This window comes from Colius striatus, chromosome 3 (assembly GCF_028858725.1).
Source record: "Colius striatus isolate bColStr4 chromosome 3, bColStr4.1.hap1, whole genome shotgun sequence".
In the NCBI taxonomy this organism is placed as follows: domain Eukaryota; kingdom Metazoa; phylum Chordata; class Aves; order Coliiformes; family Coliidae; genus Colius; species Colius striatus.
Window position 1 is genome coordinate 6,713,328 of NC_084761.1, and position 23,494 is coordinate 6,736,821.

Here is a 23,494-nt window from a genome sequence, read left to right on the forward strand (position 1 = left end):
TTACACTCAAAAGGGCTCTCCATCATCCTCCGTTTGAGTCGGTAATACTCAGCAATGATGTTGATGTTGTAGAGGTCTTGGAGAGGCCTCATTAACTTCTCCTCAATGAGGTAACTGGTAACACTGGCCAGATCCAGGGGCTGGTTTGCTTCAGGGAGAACTGGCAGATTTACTGCCACTGAACAGTTCCTGTAGGACACAAACAAACCAAGGTGTACCATTCTCTGCTGTGCTGATGAAATGTTGCTCTATTATTAGAAATGTGGAAGTGAAATATTCATAAGAACTGTGGGCTGATTAGAATGGCTTAACAAAACCACACAATGGCTAGGACCTGCACTACACCACACCAAATAAGGCCAGTCATCAGAGCTGCTGCTGTTCTGTTTGCTGCTGAGCAGCTTCTTGTGAAATGGAGCCTGTCTTGGTAGCCAACAAAAACAAACATCACTGTGTGATGCCACATATCCAAGAGTCAAGTGGTTGCCCACGACCCTCAGCACACAAGTTGACAGGAAGATTATGCACACATTCATTTAGAACACTACCCAGGAGCAGGGGTGCTGCAGAAACCACCAATTACCTGGCTGAAAAACTGTAAAGGTTGAGTAAGGGCTTCCGAATCTTGCTCACAGCTCTAGCAAACGTGGCCTCTGCCCACCTGAGCATCTGCTGTGTAGTCTATTGGAAAGCCAGAAAAGGAGATTACAAAACTGATTTGTTAACAGCCAGAGGGCAGACCTTTTCCCCTAGAGCAACAATGGACAGTAATATATCCTTCCTGAGGTAACATTAAAGTACACCAATGCTTCACAGAGTTCACGCTCTTCAGTAGCTTGCAAAGGATTGACATCTTTGTTAATATGAACTGGTGTCCTTCATGCTCTTAATTTCAACTAGAAAAGAGACCAAGCCTATTTGTACATCATTTGTTGAATTCACAGTCTCTTGGTGGAAGAAAATCAAAAGCTACATGAGTGGCAGATTACTTTGGCTGTGATTTCAACCAGAACTAGTAAAACAACCTGTCCTCTATCTGGAAAAGTGCTACTTTCAAAGCAGGACAAGTATTTCAAGAATTAGCTGTGCACAAGCTTGGTGTGTGGAGAGACAACCACACTACTTCCCTAAGCAAAAACATTTAACTGGTTTTGTGTTTCCATAGTTCAAAGCTCAGACTTAAATTCATAGGCCTTGTCTTTCAAACCATTAAACGTGAAGAACTGAGTTATACCAACCATATCCAAGCCCGCTTTCACAACCCTTAGTGCCACCTGGATTGGTTCCATTAGCCACACATCTTTTACAATCCTGGGTAAAAAAGCCTGGATTTGCTTCATGTACTCTTCTGTCTTCTCCTGCCAAACTTCATCCAGAGGCTTCAAGGTCACATCGTAGTAGGCATCCTTCAAAGTTGCTAATGGCTCTGAAGCAAACACATTACATGAACCAAACCTCAGCCAGCACTTTACAAAGTGGCTGTTTGTTTCCCCACAGCTTCCAGCCTAAGTGGAGGAGGGACATGGAAAACAGGAAAAGGCAGCTTTGTTTTCATGGCAGTTTGACACATTTCACAGCTGTGTGCATGGGAGAGGCATTTATCTATATCCCTGGCCCACTCCTACACCTTATGTTACAAATACTCTGCTGCTTTCCAAAAGAAATGGCAGGAATGCTGTGCAATATGCTTAAGGAGTAACAACACAGTTTGGTCACACTCATTGCAAACACAGTCTATCAACTAAATCCTACTTTTGAGTGGGAAGAGACTAGAGGTAAGTGACCCAAAGTGAGGTTTTAATTTCGTGAGAACTGAAGGTTGTGTCAGCTAATGACAGCTGATCACCTTTCTCACTGGTTGCACTATGGGCCATGGTCCAGCTGAACACTGAGTTGGTGGCTGCTGCATAGACTTGGAAAAAACAGATCAAGCGAAATCTGGTTAGTATAAGCATTCACAACTCAAGGGTGGGCAGGAAGAGCCCTTTGGGAGGAAATGCTTGCCAGAGAACTATTAGGAGGAGTGTTTTAGCTTAGGAATTAGGGCATTGTTCTTATCAGATTGAGCCCAGCCTCCTGTGTCCCAGAGAAGGCCTCTTCCCTGATTTCATTAGAGAGGCTCACAATGAGGTCACTTAGTGCTTATTGAATCAAGGCTCTCACTCTGTAAGCCCAGAGCCAAGGTCAGCACTCTGCTAGATCAAAATAGAAACATTTGTGCTGTTCAGCATCTTTTATACTCATTTGCTTTGCCCTGCACTGACATTGCCCTTACTGTCCTTGCTTTGCAGGGTTTTGCTTACTTTGCAGTTCAGTCTGCATTTGCTGGACAACATCTTGAATTTTATGCAGGTAAAGTGGGATTTTGCTTCTCAGCATCTGCCTGATTCCACTTTGCTTCCACACCTGGGTGATGGCTCTACCCACAGCGTGGAGGAGCCCTGCTGCCTTCTGCAAGGCTGTGGAAGGCCAGCCAGCTGCTTCAGACAGGAACTCGACTTGCTGCACCTACAGCGGGCCCAAAAAAGAAGAAAGATCAAAACACACAGTGATCACAAGCAAAGCTTTGAGCCCATTCCAAGGCAATTCTGAACTCCTCAGTGCTGGTGCAGATACAGGATCTTTACCATGAAACATGCTTGTTGGCTGGGGGTGAATTGCAGGTTGCTACGGGAGTAACCACTGAAATGTTTGAGCAAAACAAGTGTGTGCAATGTAAGGATTTGTAATTAACACTGTGTGACCATTTCATGGTGCTTTCACAGATGATGTGCAGATACTTACTGATCTCCTGAATCTCCACATATGTCCATCAAATTTCTTCATGATCTCCATCAGTTTGACTTTCAGAAGGCTCCCAACTTCATTAAGTTTGTGCTGTCAGAAAGGGAACAAAACCCCTTGAATTTATGATTTAGAATTGCTCGTGCTGGATCCAAATCTCTCAACATTTTGTTCTAGTTTAAATGCTTTTTAATTCTCACCATGGTATACTTTCAAATCAAAGTGAAAAGTAATCTTGTCAGGAGTTTAAAAGCAGGATTCCTCTTTTTGCCTGAGTACTCATCAAAACTCACACCTGAAGCCTACTTGGAAGGTGGCTTGTCAAACTGACGGCATTAAACAAGACACTGGAAAAGTCACACTGCAGTTAACTACCTCTGAAGGGTCTCACCTCAGCCTTAAGAACTGGATCCCCACATCCATGAGCCAGAAAACTCAAGGTTCCATTAACAGCTGCTAAAGTAATTTGTCCCATGTCCTCTTGCCTTTCGCCATTAATGTTGAAGTAGGTATTAATCGTAGCCATCTGTTGCCCATCAGTACAAGCACTGATTTCCATTCCTTCTTCCAAGTCCCCTTAGACAATGAAAAGAAGGAGCTTCATTTACAGGAACACTGATAGACATTGTTTCAAAGCCAGCTTTTTAATTACTTAGGTGATCAATCAATGTCTGAGTGTGTTAAGTGTTTATGGAAAGAAACCAAGAGGAGATAACAAGGAGAAAATTAGATCAGTGTCAGTGTTGGATTTGTCTGAGTGGTTTGTGAATCTTTGCTACTGGAAAGAAGTTAATGTAAATCTAAAGAACACTCTCAGTCACAGTGTTTTACAGCCTGTTTTCTACTTTTAGTCTTCCACTGCCCTTTGTTGCTGATGTTTCAAAACTGCTTAGACTATAACTGAAACTATGGGACTGTCAGCAACAGGCATTTGAGACCACCCAGTCTAGCTGGTTTGCACACAAATCTAACACTAGCTGAAAGGAGGATGAGTCACAACTGAAAGCTCTTGCAGTAGGTCTCATTCCATCTAAATTTAGTCATCTGAAAGATAGGCACTGTCAGAGCCAACAGCCCTGTATCCTCTCTGTTGTCAGTCACAATTGACTGAGAAGCACCTGGGGAGGGTGATTTCCTACATCTCTTCCAGCACGGGGTGGAGGGGGGAGAGCCAGCCTCTGGAGATGCTTTTCTCTTTGCCTTCATTGCAACTGGAATGTAATGATTATCTTGAGTGAAGCACACAACTTTGAGATGACTAAATCAAGGTGGAATGAACCCTATCTTTGATCGCCATCTATTGTAATCATACAAGTGCCTCCCAAACTGACCTTTATAACAAGTTTTGTAATGGGAAAGACCACATGCCAATGACACATTGCCAGCTTGGCAGTAGAGAGACACAGCCTTTCTTCCTGCCTCTTCATACCAGTGACAGCTGTGAATCTCAGAACCACAGAACACCTCAAGTTGGAAGGGACCCATAAAGATCGATTCCAACTCCCTGCTCCTTGCAGGACTATCTAAATCATATGACTAAGAGTGTCATCCATGAAGGTACCTACCTTTCACATGCCCCATGTAGTACTGAAAGCACTCTTTTCCTTTAGAAGCAGCTACTTTTACTTTCTCCTGATCAATAATCCCCTCCACCAGGATTTGGCTCTGAAGGGATGAGGAAGCAGCAGTTCCTGTCAGGCCTAGCCAAATATCTTCAAAGGCTCTTAACTGCAGCCATAAAGGAAAAAGAGTTATTCAAAGCCACAACACAGAATTAATGAGTGTTCAGAGATGACACTCAAATATCAGTGCTTCTCACAGAGGGTCATTGGGGAAGGGAATGGTGTCCAGTACTTGTGTACTATACAGGAGTTACACTCAAGCACAAGCACTGGGGTGATTGGCTCAGGAGCTGAAGGACTGGATAGCACAAGGCTCATGGACAAAATGTTAATGGCAGCAATGAAGGAAACATCATCTAACAGTCCATTTCTTGTGAGGCTGCTAATTTGTGCCATTTATTTCAAAACAAAGAATAGAACAAACCCAAGCAGAGCAGCTGATGCTTCTTTAACCTCCTTTCTAAAGACAGAAGGGAAAATAATTTAGTATTTGTCTTAGCCTATTACTGATTAAGGGGTGGCCTACTGTCTCAGTTATTTGTGACTGACTACTCACACTCCCTCTAATGAAGAGTTTGGCTGGTGCTGACAACATCACTTTTCTGCCTCACTCTGTTGCCACCAGCAGCTTCTCCTTATTTCACAGAAAATTATGAGCAAATGCAAAATATGGGGGGGGGAGAAAAAGATTTGTCTCAGTATGAGCATCATATTAACTGTTCTGTGCCTTTCTTAAGGCCAGTTCTTTTCTTCTAGCAAATGATGCTTTGTGTGGGCCTCACATTTTGTTTCCCTCAGGGTTTTCTTATTTGGATTTTGGTGAGGTTTTCTTTTTGCTATGGTGCAAAACACCATTCCTCACCAAACAGAGCAGTCCTGCTGCAGATGGTCAGCTGGAACAACACACAGCCTCTTAACACTTCCATATACTCCAGTTGACATACATTTACTATATTTGACACTGAGCTCTGCAGATAATGAATGCCTTCCTTTCTCTCTTGATCACACTGCATGGACATTGCATAACTGCACCTTTAAAAAGCTGAATTAAAAAAAACCCAGGAGTATTTTATCTTGCCTGTGCTTGATTTTTCTAGTCACTGGCTGCACCTGATCAGTTTGGAAGATAGATGGCAGTAGGTCTTTAAAAACCAAAACCCCAAAGCCAGTGCCACCCAAATAAAATACAAACTTACTTCAACTTCCAAAGAATAGTTCTTCACATCAGCTGTACTCTGATTTCTTAAGGATACTCCAATCAGCCCCTCTTCTCTGCCATGGTCACCGAGGCGGAATTTGCCCTCTGATTGCAAAATAATGTCATCTTTATTGAGCTGGTGTTTTCCAGAGAAAACAATTGCCTGTGAACAAAGAAGATGTTAAAGTTTAATTCTTCAAACAAAAAAAGGGGCTCTGCACAGAGTAGTAAGAGATTGTACAATGTTAGCATTCCCATGGAACTACAGAACAAAGTGATGAACAAATCTCATAGTTCAGCTCTTGCTCCTCAGTTCAAGAAGGACAGGGAGCTGCTGGAGAGAGTTCAGAGCACAAAGATAATGGAGTGAAGCATCTCCCTTATGATGAAAGGATGAGAGACCTGGGGCTCTGTAGCTTGGAGAAGACTGAGGGGTGACCTCATTGATGTTTACAAATGCATAAAGGGTGGGTGTGAGGAGGATGGAGCCAGGCTGTTCTCAGTGATGGTCAATGACAGGACAAGGTGCAATGGGTACAACTTGGAACATAAGTTCCAAAGAGACATAAGGAGAAACTTCTTCCCTGTTGAGGTGAGGGAGCACTGGAAGGGGCTGCCCAGATGGATTGTGGAGTCTCCTTCTCTGGAGACATTCAAACACACCTGTACAAGTTCCTGTGTGATCTACTCTAGATGGTCCTGCTCTGGCAGGGGACTTACAGCTGAGGAGAACTGGGTCTCCCAAGCAGCAATTATACCTCAAGTGAAGTAGGTTCAATATGCTTATTTATGTGAGACTTACATTTGGAAGGTCACAGAACTCAAAGCTCATGTAATAGTCCAGGCAAGATGAGTAGTTTGTTTCTATTTTACCCAGAATCTTCTGTTTGGGGCATGAAGTCAGGAAAATATTTTCCAGAACAGCTTCTAACTGCAATTTATCAGGATACAAGAACTGATTTCTCTGCAATGAACCAAGAAGATAAATCATGACAACAGAATTTTGGACACTACTCTATGCCCATTCATCCCAGCTCTCAACCTCATCCTGTCCCTGTGATGGCTTTTTCCCCTCTATCTGCTTCAGGGTTTTAATCTAACAATTCCAAAGTGGAACATTTCCAGTTGACAATGTTTTGGCTGTCAGCACAGTTACTGGTCCCCACCTTACAGAAATAACAGTTTTGCAAATATGGGACACAAGTGAGGCCTCCAGTTTGTATGAACTCTATTTTCTTAATTATTATACCTTTAGTTTTCTTCCCATGCAGAGAAATATGTAAAAGGTGATATGAAATAATGGCATTTCACTGCAAGTGTCACTCTACAGAAGCTTTCTTTAAAATCTACTCAAAATTACATACAAAAACTAAAGAAATGCCCATCTATTAAGGACAGCTTCCATAAAAATGGTGTGCTAACAGATACAACTGCCTTCTCTTACCTCATATGTTAAATTCTGTTTGAATTGTTTGCCATCCCAGTTCAGATCTAGGTATTCCTTAAACAATGCTGATCTTTTCTCTAGAGACCCACAGGCATGCAGGTGTGCCACACCTAATACTCTCTGAAGCTGGATGAGGGGGGAAAACAATTAAGACACATATTAGTAATCTTCTAAAGCAAACATGTTCAATATATACTAGAGGAGTATATAGTCTGGGCAAAAATACTCCCTGTGAGAACCTCTGAAAGGTCATGTGCATAAAACTGCTGTAATCTGCCAAGAAACCTAAGAGATTGTCACATCTGTCCTGAGGAAAAGCTGCATCCCACATACAAACTGAACTGGCAACATGAAACAGAAGTCTTCAGGGGCTTCATTCTTCTTCCTCTGAGACATGAAAGGTAAGAGGGTTTCATTTGATAACAAAGAATTCCTTCTGTGAGACTCAAACCCAGAAAATTAGCTACACCCATCCCTTCCTAGGCTCAGAGCCTCGTACCTGACCTGAAGACAGTGTCATACAGCCGTCCCAGGCGGTGATGTTCACCTTTGATTTATCCTCCAGGGTCAGTCGGATGTCAGCTGGCTGCCCACCATTCCCTGCCAGCTGCAGCTGAAAGCAGAAGAGAAGGGTTTGTCCAGCGAAGCCAGGGAACTGGCAGAGGAGCCTGCAGGGGGCTCAGGCAGAATGATCCCCACCCAGCGGAGACAAAAAGAAACACAAGTAAAACCGCGACACGACGGTGTTCCACTCCATTGACCCCCAGCTCAGGGCCTTTGCCAAGCACGCAGGGAAGCTGCACTTTTACAGTTGAGGCAACAGAATTCTCTGTGTTACCTTCTCTGGAAGCTGCATTGGCTCTATCCTGCAGAGCAACTAATGACACCAGTGCAATAATGTCACTACACAGGAATTTTATTCCTCTGAATAGAACATTTGAGATGTATTTACTACTTAGTGAAAACAACCTGGGAGCACTCTGTGGCACCACTCTGAGTACCAAAAAGACTCCAGATGAACAGACAGAACACTATACAGTTTGTGAAGCTTATTATTGAGCAGAAAGCTTTCAGCCCCAGGACCTGGAGTGCCCTGGCCTACTCAGTACATTTTTAGACAGTAAATAGTCTGTAGTCATTGACCACCTTGAAGGATGATTTATGGAGTTCAATCACAGAATCACAGAATGGTAGGGCTTGCAAGGGACCTCTAAAGATCATCCAGTCCAACCGCCCTGTTCAAGCAGGTCCACCTCGATCAGGTCACACAGGAATGCATCCAGATGGGTTTGGAAGCCTCCAGAGAAGGAGACTCCACACCCTCCCTGGACAGCCTGTGCCAGGGCTCCCTCACCTCAACAGTAGCTTTTCCTATAGTGGGACTTTCTGTGTTCCAGCTTTTGTCCATTACCCCATGTCCTATTGCTGGACACTACAGAAAAAGTGTTGCCCCATCCTCTTGACATACACCTTTCAAATACTTTTAAGTATTACTGAGATCCCCCCTCAGTCTCCTCCAGGCTGAACAGTCCCAGATCCCTCAGCCTTTCTTCATAAGAAAGATGTTCCAGTTCCCTGATCTGGGTGGCCCTGTGCTGGACTCTCTCCAGCACTTTCCTGTCCCTTTTGAGCAGGGGAGCCCAGAAGTAGACACAGGACTCCAGATGAGGCCTCACCAGGGCAGAGCAGATGGGGAGCAGAACCTCCCTCGACCTGCTGGCCACACTCTTCTTGATGCATCCCAGGATGCCATTGGCTTCTTGGCCACAAGGACACAGGAGTTCTTCCTCTTTTCCTCCATATATACTTTGCAAATGTATTTTAAAGCCCTTCAAGCCTCACACATTCTCACACTTGTGTTGCAGTTTCCTGTGCAATCTAAAACTGCAGGTGTGCTCTCTGTGGCTATCAAAGGCTTTCTGGGGTTTTTGTTGGGTATTTTGTTTTTGTGGAACGTGAGTTTGGTCATCACTTTGTGGACCCAGTTTGCTCTGTTTTCATTGCTGGGCTGGCTCCTGTGCACTTCTGGCTTCTTACCATCCACAATGGGTCAGTGCTAAAACAGCAAGACAGATTCTGTCAGCTAGCAACAGTTGTGCTTAGAAAAGGAAACAAAGGGGATATTAGCTCTTGGTGCTCTTTATATTTGTCAGGCTGATACTTGGTTCTGCAGTTCTTTGAGAGGAAAGGTACATTAATGGTATTACAGCTTTGGATTTTGCAGTGATCTCACCTGCTGGTTGTACTTTCTGCCTCTTCTTTCTGAAATGGAACGGAGCTCCAGTTGCTTCAGAGTGTAATTGAAGGAGTGGGCAACAGTGGCTCTGTAGTTCGTACGATCTCTCCCAAACTTCAGAGCAGATGACACTGATATCTAATTCATGTCAATAAATGTAAAGAGAGCTTGTGCAATAAAACACCTCTCACCTACTGACCTCAAACAGACACCCAGTAAGCTGAAAGTAAAACTGTTCTCTGTATTTTACTGAAGTCACGAACCATACTTAAGTCTAGTCATGCTTAAATTTGGTGCTATCTTTAGGCCACACTGCCACAGAGTACTCAGCCTGTGAAGTAGAAGTAAAAACAACTGCAGAATCAGGAACTCAATTCTGTAATGTTGCTGTGAGAAAAACCTTTCTGTGGCAATTTAAATAGTTGTGATTTAAGTGGTAGTACAAAAATACAACCTGTACAACCCAAATTTGGGAGTTTTAGCACTTTGTAAAGAAATGAAGAGATTCTAATTCTTTTTGCAGGCACATGGATGTTTATGCCAGCTAACATATTTTACACAGTGTCTTTTATCTTTCCTTTAGTTGGAATATATAGTATTTAGCCAAGGAGCTGCATTTCAGATGCACATATAGAGAGCACAGTTAGTTGCAAGTTAGTCAGCTTCCCCACTTAACCACATTTGGAAATCAACTTAACCAAAGTTCTCCTAATTCTGCCTTTTCTATGATTTATGCTTTTAAAATCATAATGCTGACTTCACTTTAAGAAACTACTTTAAACTGTGCCAAAGTTGTCGTTCACACGAATGAAAAGGAGAATGAAAAGGAAATACAGAAGAGCTTCAGTTGAATCAGTAATGCTGAGAATGCTAAGCACAGCTCTGTCACACTTCATATTCTTGTGATTCTCCTGACATTTGCTTGCTCTGGGCTGCTGTACCTGGTCCTTCTCATTCCAAACGACAGTCAGATCATCCCGGTGACTGCGTGACGAATGTTTCACATGTAAGTTGGCCCTGGTGTGCCGTGGGAAAGGGATGGAAAGAGGATGGAAAAGTTCCACTACAAGGGAAAAAAGCAAGTCAGTTCTCCCCACCACAAATCAGGACTGTTCATTTTCTGATAAAGACATAAGACATATTCTCCCTCAGGGAGCAGGGCAACAGTTGGTTCCCAGAGGAAACATGATCTTTGCTCATATACCCACATGCGTCTGCCCACCCAACAGCCACACTGACTTTAGTGTGCTCATTTCTGCTGGATATGAAGAAATGTAAGGGAAAAGAGAAGCTCTCTATTTACCAGTAAAACACTAAGCACCTGCAATAACCACAAGAATGATACCTACACCCAAGGCAATTTCCATCAGGAACAGCAAGGAAAGTAATCTTTATGAAGCTGAGATGACCTAACACTGGAAGAGGAACAGCTTACAATTCTCAAAACAAGTAAGTGCAGTTATAGTCTCTGTTTTCAGATAACAAAGCCTCATCTACCTCGAGGTGGTGGCCAGCATGGTTGGTGTCCCTGCACTACTCAGTGCAGCAGAGTAACAGATTCCTGACGAAAAGCCTCAGAAACAAGTAACAATAAAATAACAACAACAAAAACCCGGGAGGGGTTAAAGCATACAAAGGGAAAAGAGAACAGAAAAATAAACAAAAATGATCTCAAAATGGAACCATCAGGAAGGAGAGGGAGAGCCCCACATATTGGCATTTCTCATTCCTATCACTGCTCTGGATGAAACCAAATGCAGGTGTGAAGCCCAGTGAGCCACCTCCCAGCTAAGCATCCTTAGGGCACTGGTGGAAGTGAACATAGCCAAGCTACCTTAACTCTCTTCTCTGTTTACAAGTGGGATCTAGTCCAAAAGTAGTTCCTCCCTATTCTTTGCTTTTCATTAAATATTTGAAATATTCAAAAGCAAGTATAAAAAGAAACACAACTGTTTTATTGAATCCAGAACACTTCTGAAATTGCTTGTAAAACAAGGCATTTGTTAGGCATAGGCATTTTAATTTGTTGATGACTTTTCATTCTGACCAAACTTTCCCCTGGCAGCAGTAAAGTTTATTTAAGCTTTACATTCCATAACCACAAAGCAGAAATAGCTTTCTGAAGTGGGTGTTTCTAACTGCCAGACTTAGTATGAATTTAAAGACAATAAAGTCTTAGAAGGGCTGAATAGAAACCATTTGAATATGCATTTTGAAGTCTAGTTTATTGCCTGCTATCAACACTGGCAAAAGTCTTGAGAAACCTACCCTGAACATCATGACCTCCAGGCAGCTTTGGGAAGAGTCCAGTGTAAGAGCCTGTTACCTTTAGCTCTTTGCCATCCCATAGAGCAATGTGCCTCAGCGCACGTGTTCTGTTGCCTTTTTGGTAAACTGTCATCACCACAAGCTGCTTTGGAAGAACTGTTAACTGAAAACAAAAGAGGGGAAATGTTGTAAAATCTCAGGTTCTCTGAGAAGTTAAAAACCTGTGTGTAATTGTGATACTGTAAAGCCCTGTGGAATCTAGCTTTAGAAATGTGTTCATAAAAGGACTGGTACGATACCCTAAAGCCCACTGCTTTTATGTTCATTTCTACAGTAAATCATCTTCTGACATAATAGAAAACACATAAACAACTGTAAATCTCTTTTACAATAGTCTTTGCTTATTACTTTTTTGATTTTCTGCCTCTTGTTTCACTGAATAATTCCTACAACATGAGGAGCCCTACTATTACAGAATAAATCCAGCAGGTAGCACAACAGTGGTATCTATTTGTGACATCTTCTCTTCCCTGTTTAGAAAAAGACATATGTGGTACCTGCAGAATATTAATTGGCAACTGGTCAGTCTGTAATAAATGATTTTTCTGATTTCCTATATATGCTACAGATGTGCTGCATCTGTGGGAGCAAACAAAGCAAACACCAGCTTATACCACTGGACACCCATCTGATCTACAGTGGAATGTTTGCTCACACTACTGGAGAAACAAAGGGCAAAACACCTCATGGTATCTGGAGCTGGGTTTGACCTTCACTGTTTGGCAGCCAGTATCCTGAATGCCAAACCCTACAGTCTCAGCTTACCTTTTGCCATGTGAGTTGACGATACCAACCTGGGACATTTTCTGGATCAGTTCAATGACATTAGTGTAGCTGGTTCCAGTGAAAGTTAGCTTAGTTGTAACATTGAAATCCCTGTTTTCCATCCTGAGGTAGAGTTTGCCTTTTGCTTCACTCATATCATAATTTACCTTTTCAGGTTGCCATTAAATTTAGAAATTAAAAAAGAAAGAAAAAGAGAGAGAAAGGGAAAATAAATATTGTGCTCTCCTTATTTGCACAGCCTGATATATTATGATCCTGAGGACTTAACAGGGCTCTGATTCTCCCTTATGTTCACATCATAGAAGGCACAGCTACAAAACAGCACAAATTGTATAACATGCATGAGAAACTGGTTTTTACGTGAGCAGGAGTAACTCATTCCTCATCCTTGCTTATACTTGCTGTTGTGTATTTCTGCACTGCAAACAGCCAGAGCTGCTTTCTGCCCAGTTTCTCTTTTCTTAGTATCCAGAATAAAACATTCTGAGAGCAGTCTGCCAGAAGTGCTAATTCATGCAGATGCCTGGAGGCAGAGTCAAATGGAATAATTCCCTTCCAGTAGGCTGGGATTGTTTGCATTGTTGAAAACATAAATCATAGAATCATAGAATGGTAGGGTTGGAAGGGTTCTTTAGAGATCATCTAGTCCAAACCTAAACATCCTCAACAACAACAAAAAGGTGAGGGATATTAGCACTAGAAACAATGCAGCTTGACTCCTAAACACATTAGGCAAGTCTAATTTGTAGTGATGTATGTGACGGATAACTTGCAGAGAGTTACCTTAGAAGCCAGTCCTGCTGCACTGGGGAAGTACTGCAGAAAAAAGGGATGAGTCTGGAGAGCTTTTATATTCAACTCCTCACTAAAGGGAAGAAATGTACTTTTGTTCAACAATATTTCAGAAAATCCACTCTCAGTAACAGCACAAGATCATCTGAGTAATCCCTGAGTCTGCCACAGCACTTAAAGCTATAACTTGCAGCACTGAACCCTTAGCCAGCTCATATTTTTTCATGCATTCAAACAAAGGTAAAAGAGACCAAACAGCAGAGCCATCTCTGACCTCAGTATATGCATCCCAGGGACAGAACGTGGCCCACTGGATCAGAAATTACTTTGGCTAGTGATTTACTGGCCACAGTGAATGCATAAGCTTTCAGAAAAATGAGATAGGTACTTTGGAGTCTGACTTTGCACACATTGTCATGGTTTCCAGACTCAGAAATTACAATTATTAGAGAATTTAACAGAACTTATAAGACCTTACAATGTAAAGGTCTTCTGCTAGAAACTTAAGAGATCTCTGAAGTACTCCAGGGCTGAAAATATCCCACCTCTTAAACTCTCTCAAAAGCCTCCAGTTTTGTTTATTTGCCATACCAAATACTTCTGTTTATCACTGATTATCAGAAACTTCTGAAGCAAAGAATTTTTCTATTCATTCTTCTTTTAAAAACTTTGTCATTTTAAAAAAGACAGAAAGAACAGAGAAACTAGCACAGCAGACACAGCCATCCTGACACCAACTCAGAAAACTCAGCGTGTCTCCATCACTGTACAAGGTTCAAACGTGCAAAAATGATTTCATAAGATCTCATAGAGTCACAGAATTTGAAGTTATGCCAAGTTAAAGGAGATCTTTAAACACTTGTCTGGCTCAGATCTAGAGTTTTCTGGATTATTTCACTGTCTGCTAATTTAGTGCTGGGAGAGCAGGCAAAAAGACAAGCATGCTCCAAGCTGTGAGGAGGGTAATCATGAAACAGCCCTTGCTAAACTTCCTGAGCTATACAGACTGGTGTGTCTGTTCCCTTTATCAAAGATTTGTTATCCATTTCAACAGCACTTGGTGACTGAGACAGTAACTTCTTGCACAGAATCAGAGTGGACTAAGGATGTTTTTACAGCACTCAGCATTTTTACCCTTGTTGGTCTTTTTTCCTACTGATGGCAAAGGAGAAGTTTGTGTTTTTTTCATAGGTCAGCCTCAGAGCTCCTTCAGTTTTATTTTCAGTCTGGATTTCTTGAATTGTCATCTGTCAGGGGGGTGAAAGAAGTAAATCACACACTATAGCTACTACTCAGTATTTCACCTAAACTGAGCACCATCTCTTGACTGACTCAAAGCCATCATCTTGACTGAAGTTTATCTTCCAGAAAGGCCTTCTAGATTCTTTCTAGACCTAAATCAAAAGCATTCAGAGGTGTCTGTCTTTTTTCCTGTATCTTTCCATAGCCTCTTATTTACATTAATGACAAATATTAGCTAAACTTTCAATGTACTCATACCTGGTATGATTGCCCTCATACTTTAGATATGAAAAAGTCACTTAGAAGAATTACCATCTCTGTTTTTCTTTTTTTCACTCAGACATTGTTGGCATCTACGCTACAAATGGTTTCATCAGTCCAAGGAATTCTCTAGGTATGAAGGACAGCTCTTTTCTACAAAAGTCCTTTCTACTTCAGTAAGCTATTTCAGCTAGGAAGTAACAGTAAATGAGTGCCTTCCTGAAATGATTAATCCTGAAGTGGGGCACTTCAGGTACCTACTGAGTTTCCTCAGAAACACACCATTATGTGAGGATTCAGACAAACTGGGCCAAGTCATCTCTCAGCTGTACTTGTATAAACCTGGAATAACTTCACTGAGGTCACTGCAATTGCTCTGGATTCATGTCATTCAGATGACAGCTCTAATTATAGAATCTTAGAGTCATTTTGGCTGGAAGAGACCTTTAAGCTCATCGAGTGGAGCCTCTGTCCCAGCCCTATCAACCACCAGTCCATTTCCCTAGTGCAACACCCACCCATCTCTGAAACCCCTCCAGGGATGGTGATTCCAGCACCTCCCTGGGCAGCAGTTCCAATGGCTGACAACCTTTTCAGCAAATAAATTCCCCCTTATATCCAGCCTGAACCTCCCCTGGTGCAACTTGAGGCTGCTTCCTTGTGTTCTGTTGCTTGTCACTTGGCAGAACAGACCGATTCCCACCTTGCTACAACTTCCTGTAAGGTGGTTGTAGAGAGCAAGAAGGTCTCCTCTGAGCCTTCTTTTCTCCAGGCTAAACAGCCCCAGATCCGTCAGCCTGTCTTCATATGAGACACGCTCCAAATCCTTTCCTAGCTTGGTAGCCCACCTCTGGATCCTCTCCAGTACCTCAATGTCCTTCTTGTAGAGAGGGGCCCAGAACTCGGCACAGTATTGGAGGTGCAGCCTCACCAAAGCCGAGTACAGGGGAATGATCACCTCCCTGCTCCTGCTGACAACACTATTCAAAGCACAACAAAATCAAAGCACAACAGAAGATTCATAGTTTAGTACCTTGAGAAAGAAGGGAAGTCCCAGATGATGGAGAAATGATATTGAGTGCTTCACCTCTGCCATCAATTCAAACGTACCATAGAGACGAAAGTCTGTGTCAACGTCCACAGCCACATTTATACCTTTGTCATCATACTGTATTTCACATATAGTCTTGGCTTTGTTTTCTAAATAGCAAGAACAAAATAGTGCCATTTGGAGGGGGGGCTCATTTTGAAGGAATTTCAGTGTTGGCTGCATAAAACCAATCCAGATTTTGGGTTAGGACATTCATACTGATAAAGTCATCCTCAATAATCACTACTCTTTGGTGCTCTCACAGCTGTTGGGGTTTTTTTCCAACATGAATATATTCCCATGTGGGTATTGAAGGTACTTGACCATAATGTAAATCAGCAGTTGAGGGATGTGTAGATAGGATTTATGTCAAGGCAAGTTTTGAGGACAGACTGGCTTATTCAGAATGGGTCTGTCTCCCCTCCACAGTTCAAACAACAAAAGCCATTTAGAATTATTTTCAAAGCCCACTTTAAACTACACAGGAATTCACTTTTTCTGTGTGTGCTGTAACAATTCTGTCAGATATTTGAACTTTATTGTATACAGCTAAGTATCCTGGGAAATCATCTGTTTTACCAGGTGTTGGACCACATGAAAGGTTTTTCCTGCAACTAAAAAAAACCAAGTGTAACTAATAACAGCTGCAGTTTAAGAATGACAATTTTCCTTACAGATAGGAAAAAGCCCCCTTTTAGGAACCACCAGCAACTCTTAGTTAGTTTGTAGCCATTGAAGGCATGCTTGAAACATTCTCAAAGAGCTATTATACAGCAAAAAACCCACAAGGCATGGCAGGTACTTACCTGACTTCTGTAAACTGAGAATCAAGTTGATTGCCTTAGGGTAACCAGAAGCCTGCAGTGCCTCACTACTATGTACACTTTGGCAAAAGATATCCACTTGGTGACCAACATAATAGGAGTTTATGATGTATGTGACTGATGTTTCTCCAGCAGCAATGTGTATACGTCTTTCTTGAGTGGTGTTTCTCTCTTGCAAAACCATATCTATCTAAAAAAATGACATGTAGGTGTAAGTTCTTGAAACAACATCTCAATACTATTACATTTGAAAACAGCAGACAAATGGAAATGAAAGTTCTCTCTAGTCTATACTTATGTCAAAAATCTGTCCTTTAACAAAACCTCCATAGCCTTTCATTAATCATCTATGGCTTTCCAGTATGCAAACCACACCAGTCTTACTGATTTATGTCAAATTTTCATTAGGTTCTCTCTTATCCCACAGAAACATGTCTCCCTTTATATAAAGGATCCTTGAGCCTTTGCAAATATTTACTAGCTAGTAGGGACTTCAATACTTCCCTGAAAATAGCACTTAGAGAAGTACTGAAGTATAAAATTCCCATTAAAGAACGTAGGAGCAATATTCTAATTCCTGATGCAACCTGCTGAAATTATTCTCCTGTAGAGTTACAGTATCAATGATACACACTATTCTAACCCTGATCTGAACAGAATCATCTGGTCCAGAAAGCAGCCAGAAGGAAATGTTCCATTTCAGTAGTTCAGGTTTTAGCCATCCATAGTTTTGAAATATCAGAAGACCTCAGCTTCCATCCTGTACCTTACAAAACAGTAGTTTTCTCTCAGGCCATGGATGCTTTCACAGAATCATAGAATGAATCATAGAATGGCAGGGGTTGGAAGGGACCTTTAGAGATCAAGTCCAACCCCTCTGCAAAAGCAGGTCAACCTAGATCAGGTTGCACAGGAACGTGTCCAGGCGGGTCTTGAACATCTCCAAGGAAGGAGCCTCCACACCCTCCCTGGGCAGCCTGTGCCAGCCTGTTTTGTAAAATAAAGGACAATAACTTTAAAGGGAAAACCCCTACATCTACCTGTAAAGATTCTGGGACTCTGACTTGTAGCAGCCATGGCCAAGTGTGATGGAAATTCCCAGTGATGTTGGTTCTTGTTTCAAACTCCTGGATTTGTCCTTCGAGAACTGTTAGGTGAGCACCATAATGCACTTTCATACTAAAGCTCTTGATCACTTTCATGTTCAAGATAGCCTGTGTGCAACAAAGGTACATTGTGAAAAGGTTAAGGTAAAGCTCCTGTTAGTCAGGGTTCCTTCTTTGTTTCAGCCAATGTCATCTCAAAGATATATCCAAAAAAGTTCATCTTGTTTCATTTTATAACACAACAGAGTTACAGATGGCCTTTTGATTTGCAAATTCAACATTCTAACACTTCTCCAGTATGGCCATGCCTTAACCCTATTCAAGCATTACATGATTGATAAAGATTGTTACGTTGTAGGATTGTGTATCTCAGATGAAAAAAAATGCCCAGTATTAAGAGTCTGGGAGGAAAATACCATTTGGAATGTAAACTGTGAACCAATACTCACCTCTGTGTAGTCCATACAAGGTACACTGCACATCTACCAGGCAGAGTATATAATTATATAAGCTAAAATACATTGCCTTCCTTGTGTGGTGTGTGCTGCAAGCTCAGCTGTGGCTTGGGCTGTTCACAAACTGGGAGCCAACCTCCAACCTCTCATTCCTATGAAAAGCTCTGGTTCAGCAAGCTACTCTCCCAGCCCTTCGAGAACAAACTGAGCTTCTGCACTCCCCTCAAGAACAAATTGCAGGGGGAAAAAGATAAAGAGAGCAGGAAGGAAAGGGTGGAGGGAGAAGAAGAAAATAGAAACGTTTCAAACAGAAGCATAACAGCATGACCCAGGTATATTGGGACAACATCCAATATCCACGAGAAACATAAGCAGCAATGTGCATTTCCATCTCCACACTCCACCTAGGCAGACAGCATCTTCCCCAACTTCCTTTCACCACCCTTCCCTGCCTCATCCCAGCTCTTTCCAAGATCAAAGAGTCACAGAATGGTTGAGGTTGGAAGGGGCCTTTACAGATCATCTAGTCCAACCCCCTGCTAAAGCAGGTTCATGCACATGTACACACTTCAAAAGGCCCAGACCATTCATTTTGCACAAAAAACTAATCACAGTTCACACATCCTGCAATGTACTTCCATGATGAAAACTCCACCAAACTTCAAATTACATCTCAAAAGACAGAAGACACTGCTGACAGAGGACACGACTGAGTAAAGGTAAGGAAGGTCCATCTTGAGTACAGCTAAAGGGGAACACCGGGACTAGAGATAATCATAAAGAGAATGAAAGCTGAGGTGGTGAGACAGCACAGACATCTTAATTCAAATGGGTACTTTACTGAAGGTTAGATTGTATTTTAAAACGTGGAGAACCCCTTTCCCCACTTTCACCTGTGACATTAGGCAGTCTATAGTTGCGGTTTGCCCCACCTGGGCTGCCTTTTGTAGCAATAAGCTTTTTCTCCTATATAAATCTTGGCTTTTGAGTGAAGCAGTATTATGAAGCAACTTTGAAATTTGAGCTATGATCTTAATGCAAGATGGCATAACCAAATGGGAAAGGTGACAGAGATGCCAAAGTTAATAACTAGATGAGTAAAATTCTGCCTTCCTTGACCGAGACACAAAAATATCCTGTGAATAGCAAATGCACACTCACAGCTACACCTTCTGTTCTTTGCCACCTGACTTCTACAGCTACTGCTTCCATCACTGTGTGATTCCAGGATGGATTCATGTCTCCCCTGTCACTATCTGACAACTTACCTGCAACTCAATCCTGTCTTCTATTTGCAAAGTCTTCAGTGCCTCTATGTTATGAGTAAGTTTGTAGTTGAGAGACACAATATCCAACTTCTGGACAAAGCTCAGCTCTTCTGTAACCTGTTTGGTCCAAATAACATACAACCAAGGTTAACTGTGGCACATCTCTGATGCTGAGGCTGCTCTGATTAATTGTAATTATTGTACTAATTATAGAGTAAAATTATGAAAACTAGGAAAAACTTATGATCTATAATTGTCTGATTTTATTACAAGCCACAAGGTTGTACTTTAATGGAGAATATGCTGCACCAAGTGGAGATACTTAAGAAAGGTTTGATATAGATTGCAAATGGGAGACATGGATCATTGCTGATGTTAAGATTGTTGCTTAGAAGCAATTGCACAGAAGGAATGGATGAAAGATATCATCTTCATTTAATTAAGGCCTTTAAAACTTCACCAGACCATGTAGAGTATTTCTATGAGGGCCTTATGCACAGCTATTTCAATATTTACCAAATCAATTGGCTCATTTTAACCTGTTTCAAGTCTAATATGGAGGAGACACTTACTTGCTTGTTGTTCACACAGAAGTGAGAAAGTCTTTTATAGAAGTCACTGTTTTTTTCTAGTATCACATCAACTAACATCCTCACAGGAATGCCAATGTCAGCAGCTCCTTGCAAGTTATGGGTTAGCACTGCATCCAACTCTTGTCTTTCCTGTTAATATTTGACAGTGTAAGTAGCAAAGCATGCACAGAACCCAAAACTTGTGGCAATATACAGTTCACAAATTTAGCAAATCTCTCTGTCCTACATTTCATATTAATTAGAATAAATTGCATTAGGTAGTCTACATAAGAGAAAAAAATCCTGCTTAACAGATAGGATAAATAAGTCAGTATTTCAGATAAGAGGGAAAAGAGTGTGAATGTTTCTCTCTGGTGGCAAACAGCTCCCACTAGTTATCTGTTTGTCTACAGCACAGAAATACACAGAAATTACCAGTTATAGCAAGAGAGTGAGTGATCACAAGGAAAAAGATATTTCTCTCTCTGTGTATTCTGCAAATAAACCAAACTTGTAACTGTCAATGGGAAAGCAAGAAATTCACACCCCTTCTTATATTGTTGTCTTACTGAACAAAGAGCAGTGTCTCAATTAATTGCTGCCTATTCCTTTGCACTGCTACAATCCTAGTGATCACTCTGTATAAGGCAATCTTTTTTTCCTCTTGTGCATTGCCATATACTGTCATGATGAAGGAAGAGTGTTAGATCTGAGTACCTGTTGTATATTTGGAGTGAGATCAGCATTTATAGGTTTGCATGTCTTCTTATGCTTGTCACATAATATAAAGAATATCAAATAGTGTCATTAAAAAAATATATAACACACAAAGAGCAGAATGAGGAAATGATTCCTGAAGTGCCACAGCCTCTGTCCTGTTCATAGCCTGAGCCTGTACATCTGTTCATTGAAAATTGCAGGTGACATATTTTTCAAAGACTATATTTGTACTGACATTTATTACTAAAGCTTGACTTTTTGTTCCCAACAAAATAAGTTAGGGTGTGCCCCTCAGTACTTTGTACATGCAGTCAAACAGCCTGCAGGATACTTACATTAGTGACTTTTAGTATAAGGAGTCCTTGTAATTTACTTTCATCAACAGTGATCAACATGTGTGAATCCACATTCCATTTATCCATCAAAACAGAGCCTGAACAGTCCATTTTTGATGGTGCTCCAAGATCCTGTACAAGCAATAGAAAAAAAAGCAGCTTTAGAAACCTTTGCAGCTTTTGATCACATTTGATACACTTTGTCTTTTTCATTTTCAATATGTCTGACATATTTTTTGTATGAGTCAGCATAAATAGAACACAGGACAATGTGGCAGCTCTTCCTGCCTAAGTGAAAAGTCAATTAATTTGCTACGCTTGGTGGTGCTCCAGTGGCCCAAAGCACCCATAAAGACAGTGATACCAGACAGTCTACAAAGGTTTACTAGTGCTGCTCTCCTTTTGGAAGAGGGCAGGTGAATCTTGTCGTTGTATATCCTGATTTACCCTGACTTATATACTGAAGGCACAGATCATTCTGTGATAGTATCTCTCTCTCAAACTTTCTGCACCCTTCTCCTATCCTTTCCATTGCTGCCTCTGTGGCACTGACTGGTGGGATCTGAGAGAGGCCAAGCACCAGGATTTCCATTAGCAGTACAAATTTTCAGTAAGGAAAGTCAGTGTGCAATCCAGCTACATTTAGAATTGCTACTTCAGGGAATCATTCTGCAGAATCTACAACAATCTGTCCTGGGAAAACAGACTACTGGGCAAGAATGGAGGGAAAAAGTGTCATTTTTCACTCCTCCATCAAAAGGCAAATGGAGCTGTGTGTGTCATACCAGCTACCAGAGAGAGGTCACAGCACTCTGCCTTTCTTTACTTGGGAAGCTCTGAAAGCCACCTTGCTGCCCAGCTCACACAGCTCCTCCCAGACAACGACACTGGAGACTCCTTCAGAGACAAGGACTGCCAGGGTTGAACTGCTGAAGAGCAGCTCTGCAGAGAGAGACCTGGGAGTCCTGATTGATAATAAGCTAAATATGAGCCAGCAATGTGCCCTCGTGGCCAAGAAGGCCAATGGCATCCTGGGGTGCATCAAGAAGAGTGTTGGCAGCAGGTCAAGGGAGGTTCTTCTCCCCCTCTACTTTGCCCCATGATGAGGTGAGGCCTCATCTGGAGTCCTGTGTCCAGTTCTGGGCTCCTCAGCTCAAGAGGGACAGGAAAGTGCTGGAGAGAGTCCAGCACAGGGCCACCAAGATGATCAGGGGACTGGAGCATCTTTCACATGAGGAAAGGCTGCAGGAACTGGGGCTGTTTAGTCTGGAGAAGAGGAGATTGAGGGGAGACCTTATTAACATTTATAAATATCTAAAGGGTGGGTGTCAGAAGGTTGGGACATCCCTCTTTTCTATAGTAGCTAGCAACAGGACAAGGGGTGATGGGATGAAGCTGGAACACAAAAAGTTTCACTTAAATATAAGAAAAAACTATTTCCCTGTTGAGGTGAGGGAGTCCTGGCACAGGCTGCCCAGAGGGGTTGTGGAGGCTCCTTCCTTGGAGGTCTTCAAGACCCGCCTGGACATGTTCCTGTGTGACCTGATCTAGGTGACCCTGCTTCAGCAGTGGGGTTGGACTAGATGATCGCTAAAGGTCCCTTCCAACCCCTACCATTCTATGATTCTATTCTATGACATCTGATGATCGGATTAAAACCCTTCTGATTTCTCAACCGTGCTTTTAAAACACACACCAGAGCCAGTACAAGCAAGTCCATTAACTGTAGGTACTGATTCATAAAAAACTGGCTGATACCATGCAAAATACACTGCTTGACTGGCTCCAAAAGTAAGATGTAACATTAAAAGAACAGAATGTTTTCCTTGTTTCTTTGCTGCCATTGAAGTCATTAGACTATTTTCTTTTGACTTTAGTGGGTGCAAAGATCCTGGTTTAGATGTATAAATTCAAGAGGAAGCGAAAACTTTCCTTCCAATACCTGAATTGTTTGGCATTTGTTTTCTATAAACATTTTCCACTGAAGCTTCTTCTCAGGGTCGAAGTCTCCATTCCCCTGAAGCTCACAAGAACCCAATTTCATTGCTATTCCAATATGATATTTTAACTGGGTTTGTGCAGCAATGGACAGCTTATTTTCCCTTGGTACTTCCTTCAGTTGAGGGAGGTCATGCCTGAATTGAACTTCCAGTGTAATCTTTGGCTGGCACTCTGCTCTCACTTCAAGACGAGCACTCTTGCCTTCTGTTTCAAGGACACAGAGAAGTTCTGCTTGGCACTTGTCTTTCTGAAGAGATCCCGTGAGCCATGGCCGAGTGGGAACACTGAGATCCTATCAACATTTAAAAGAAAGATATCCTGTGGATTCTACAGACAATTGAAGTCAGTACTGAGTCATTTTTCTTCTCCCTTTAGCATATGAGAAGGGAGATTTTATGTTACAATACTAGAGGCAAATCATTCAATC

At 41.9% G+C, this 23,494-nt stretch overlaps 1 protein-coding gene across 1 annotated transcript in view; it reads right to left on the minus strand.

Annotated features, from left to right (window-relative positions):
- Window positions 1–23,494, minus strand: part of LOC133625092 (uncharacterized) — a 96,338-nt gene that overhangs the window by 7,884 nt on the left and 64,960 nt on the right. Inside the window, exons 42-64 of the mRNA XM_061991971.1 lie at window positions 23,009–23,359; window positions 21,067–21,198; window positions 20,012–20,161; window positions 19,440–19,556; window positions 17,651–17,824; window positions 16,593–16,800; window positions 15,784–15,896; window positions 12,381–12,547; window positions 12,113–12,194; window positions 11,556–11,718; window positions 10,229–10,350; window positions 9,285–9,425; window positions 7,551–7,664; window positions 7,049–7,177; window positions 6,407–6,568; window positions 5,603–5,767; window positions 4,350–4,512; window positions 3,176–3,360; window positions 2,785–2,877; window positions 2,304–2,508; window positions 1,239–1,426; window positions 584–681; window positions 5–189 (exon numbers count right to left, since the gene is read on the minus strand). Of these exons, the coding sequence (XP_061847955.1) occupies window positions 5–189; window positions 584–681; window positions 1,239–1,426; window positions 2,304–2,508; window positions 2,785–2,877; window positions 3,176–3,360; window positions 4,350–4,512; window positions 5,603–5,767; window positions 6,407–6,568; window positions 7,049–7,177; window positions 7,551–7,664; window positions 9,285–9,425; window positions 10,229–10,350; window positions 11,556–11,718; window positions 12,113–12,194; window positions 12,381–12,547; window positions 15,784–15,896; window positions 16,593–16,800; window positions 17,651–17,824; window positions 19,440–19,556; window positions 20,012–20,161; window positions 21,067–21,198; window positions 23,009–23,359 (3,607 nt within the window). The remainder of the gene's footprint in view (window positions 1–4; window positions 190–583; window positions 682–1,238; window positions 1,427–2,303; window positions 2,509–2,784; window positions 2,878–3,175; window positions 3,361–4,349; window positions 4,513–5,602; window positions 5,768–6,406; window positions 6,569–7,048; window positions 7,178–7,550; window positions 7,665–9,284; window positions 9,426–10,228; window positions 10,351–11,555; window positions 11,719–12,112; window positions 12,195–12,380; window positions 12,548–15,783; window positions 15,897–16,592; window positions 16,801–17,650; window positions 17,825–19,439; window positions 19,557–20,011; window positions 20,162–21,066; window positions 21,199–23,008; window positions 23,360–23,494) is intronic.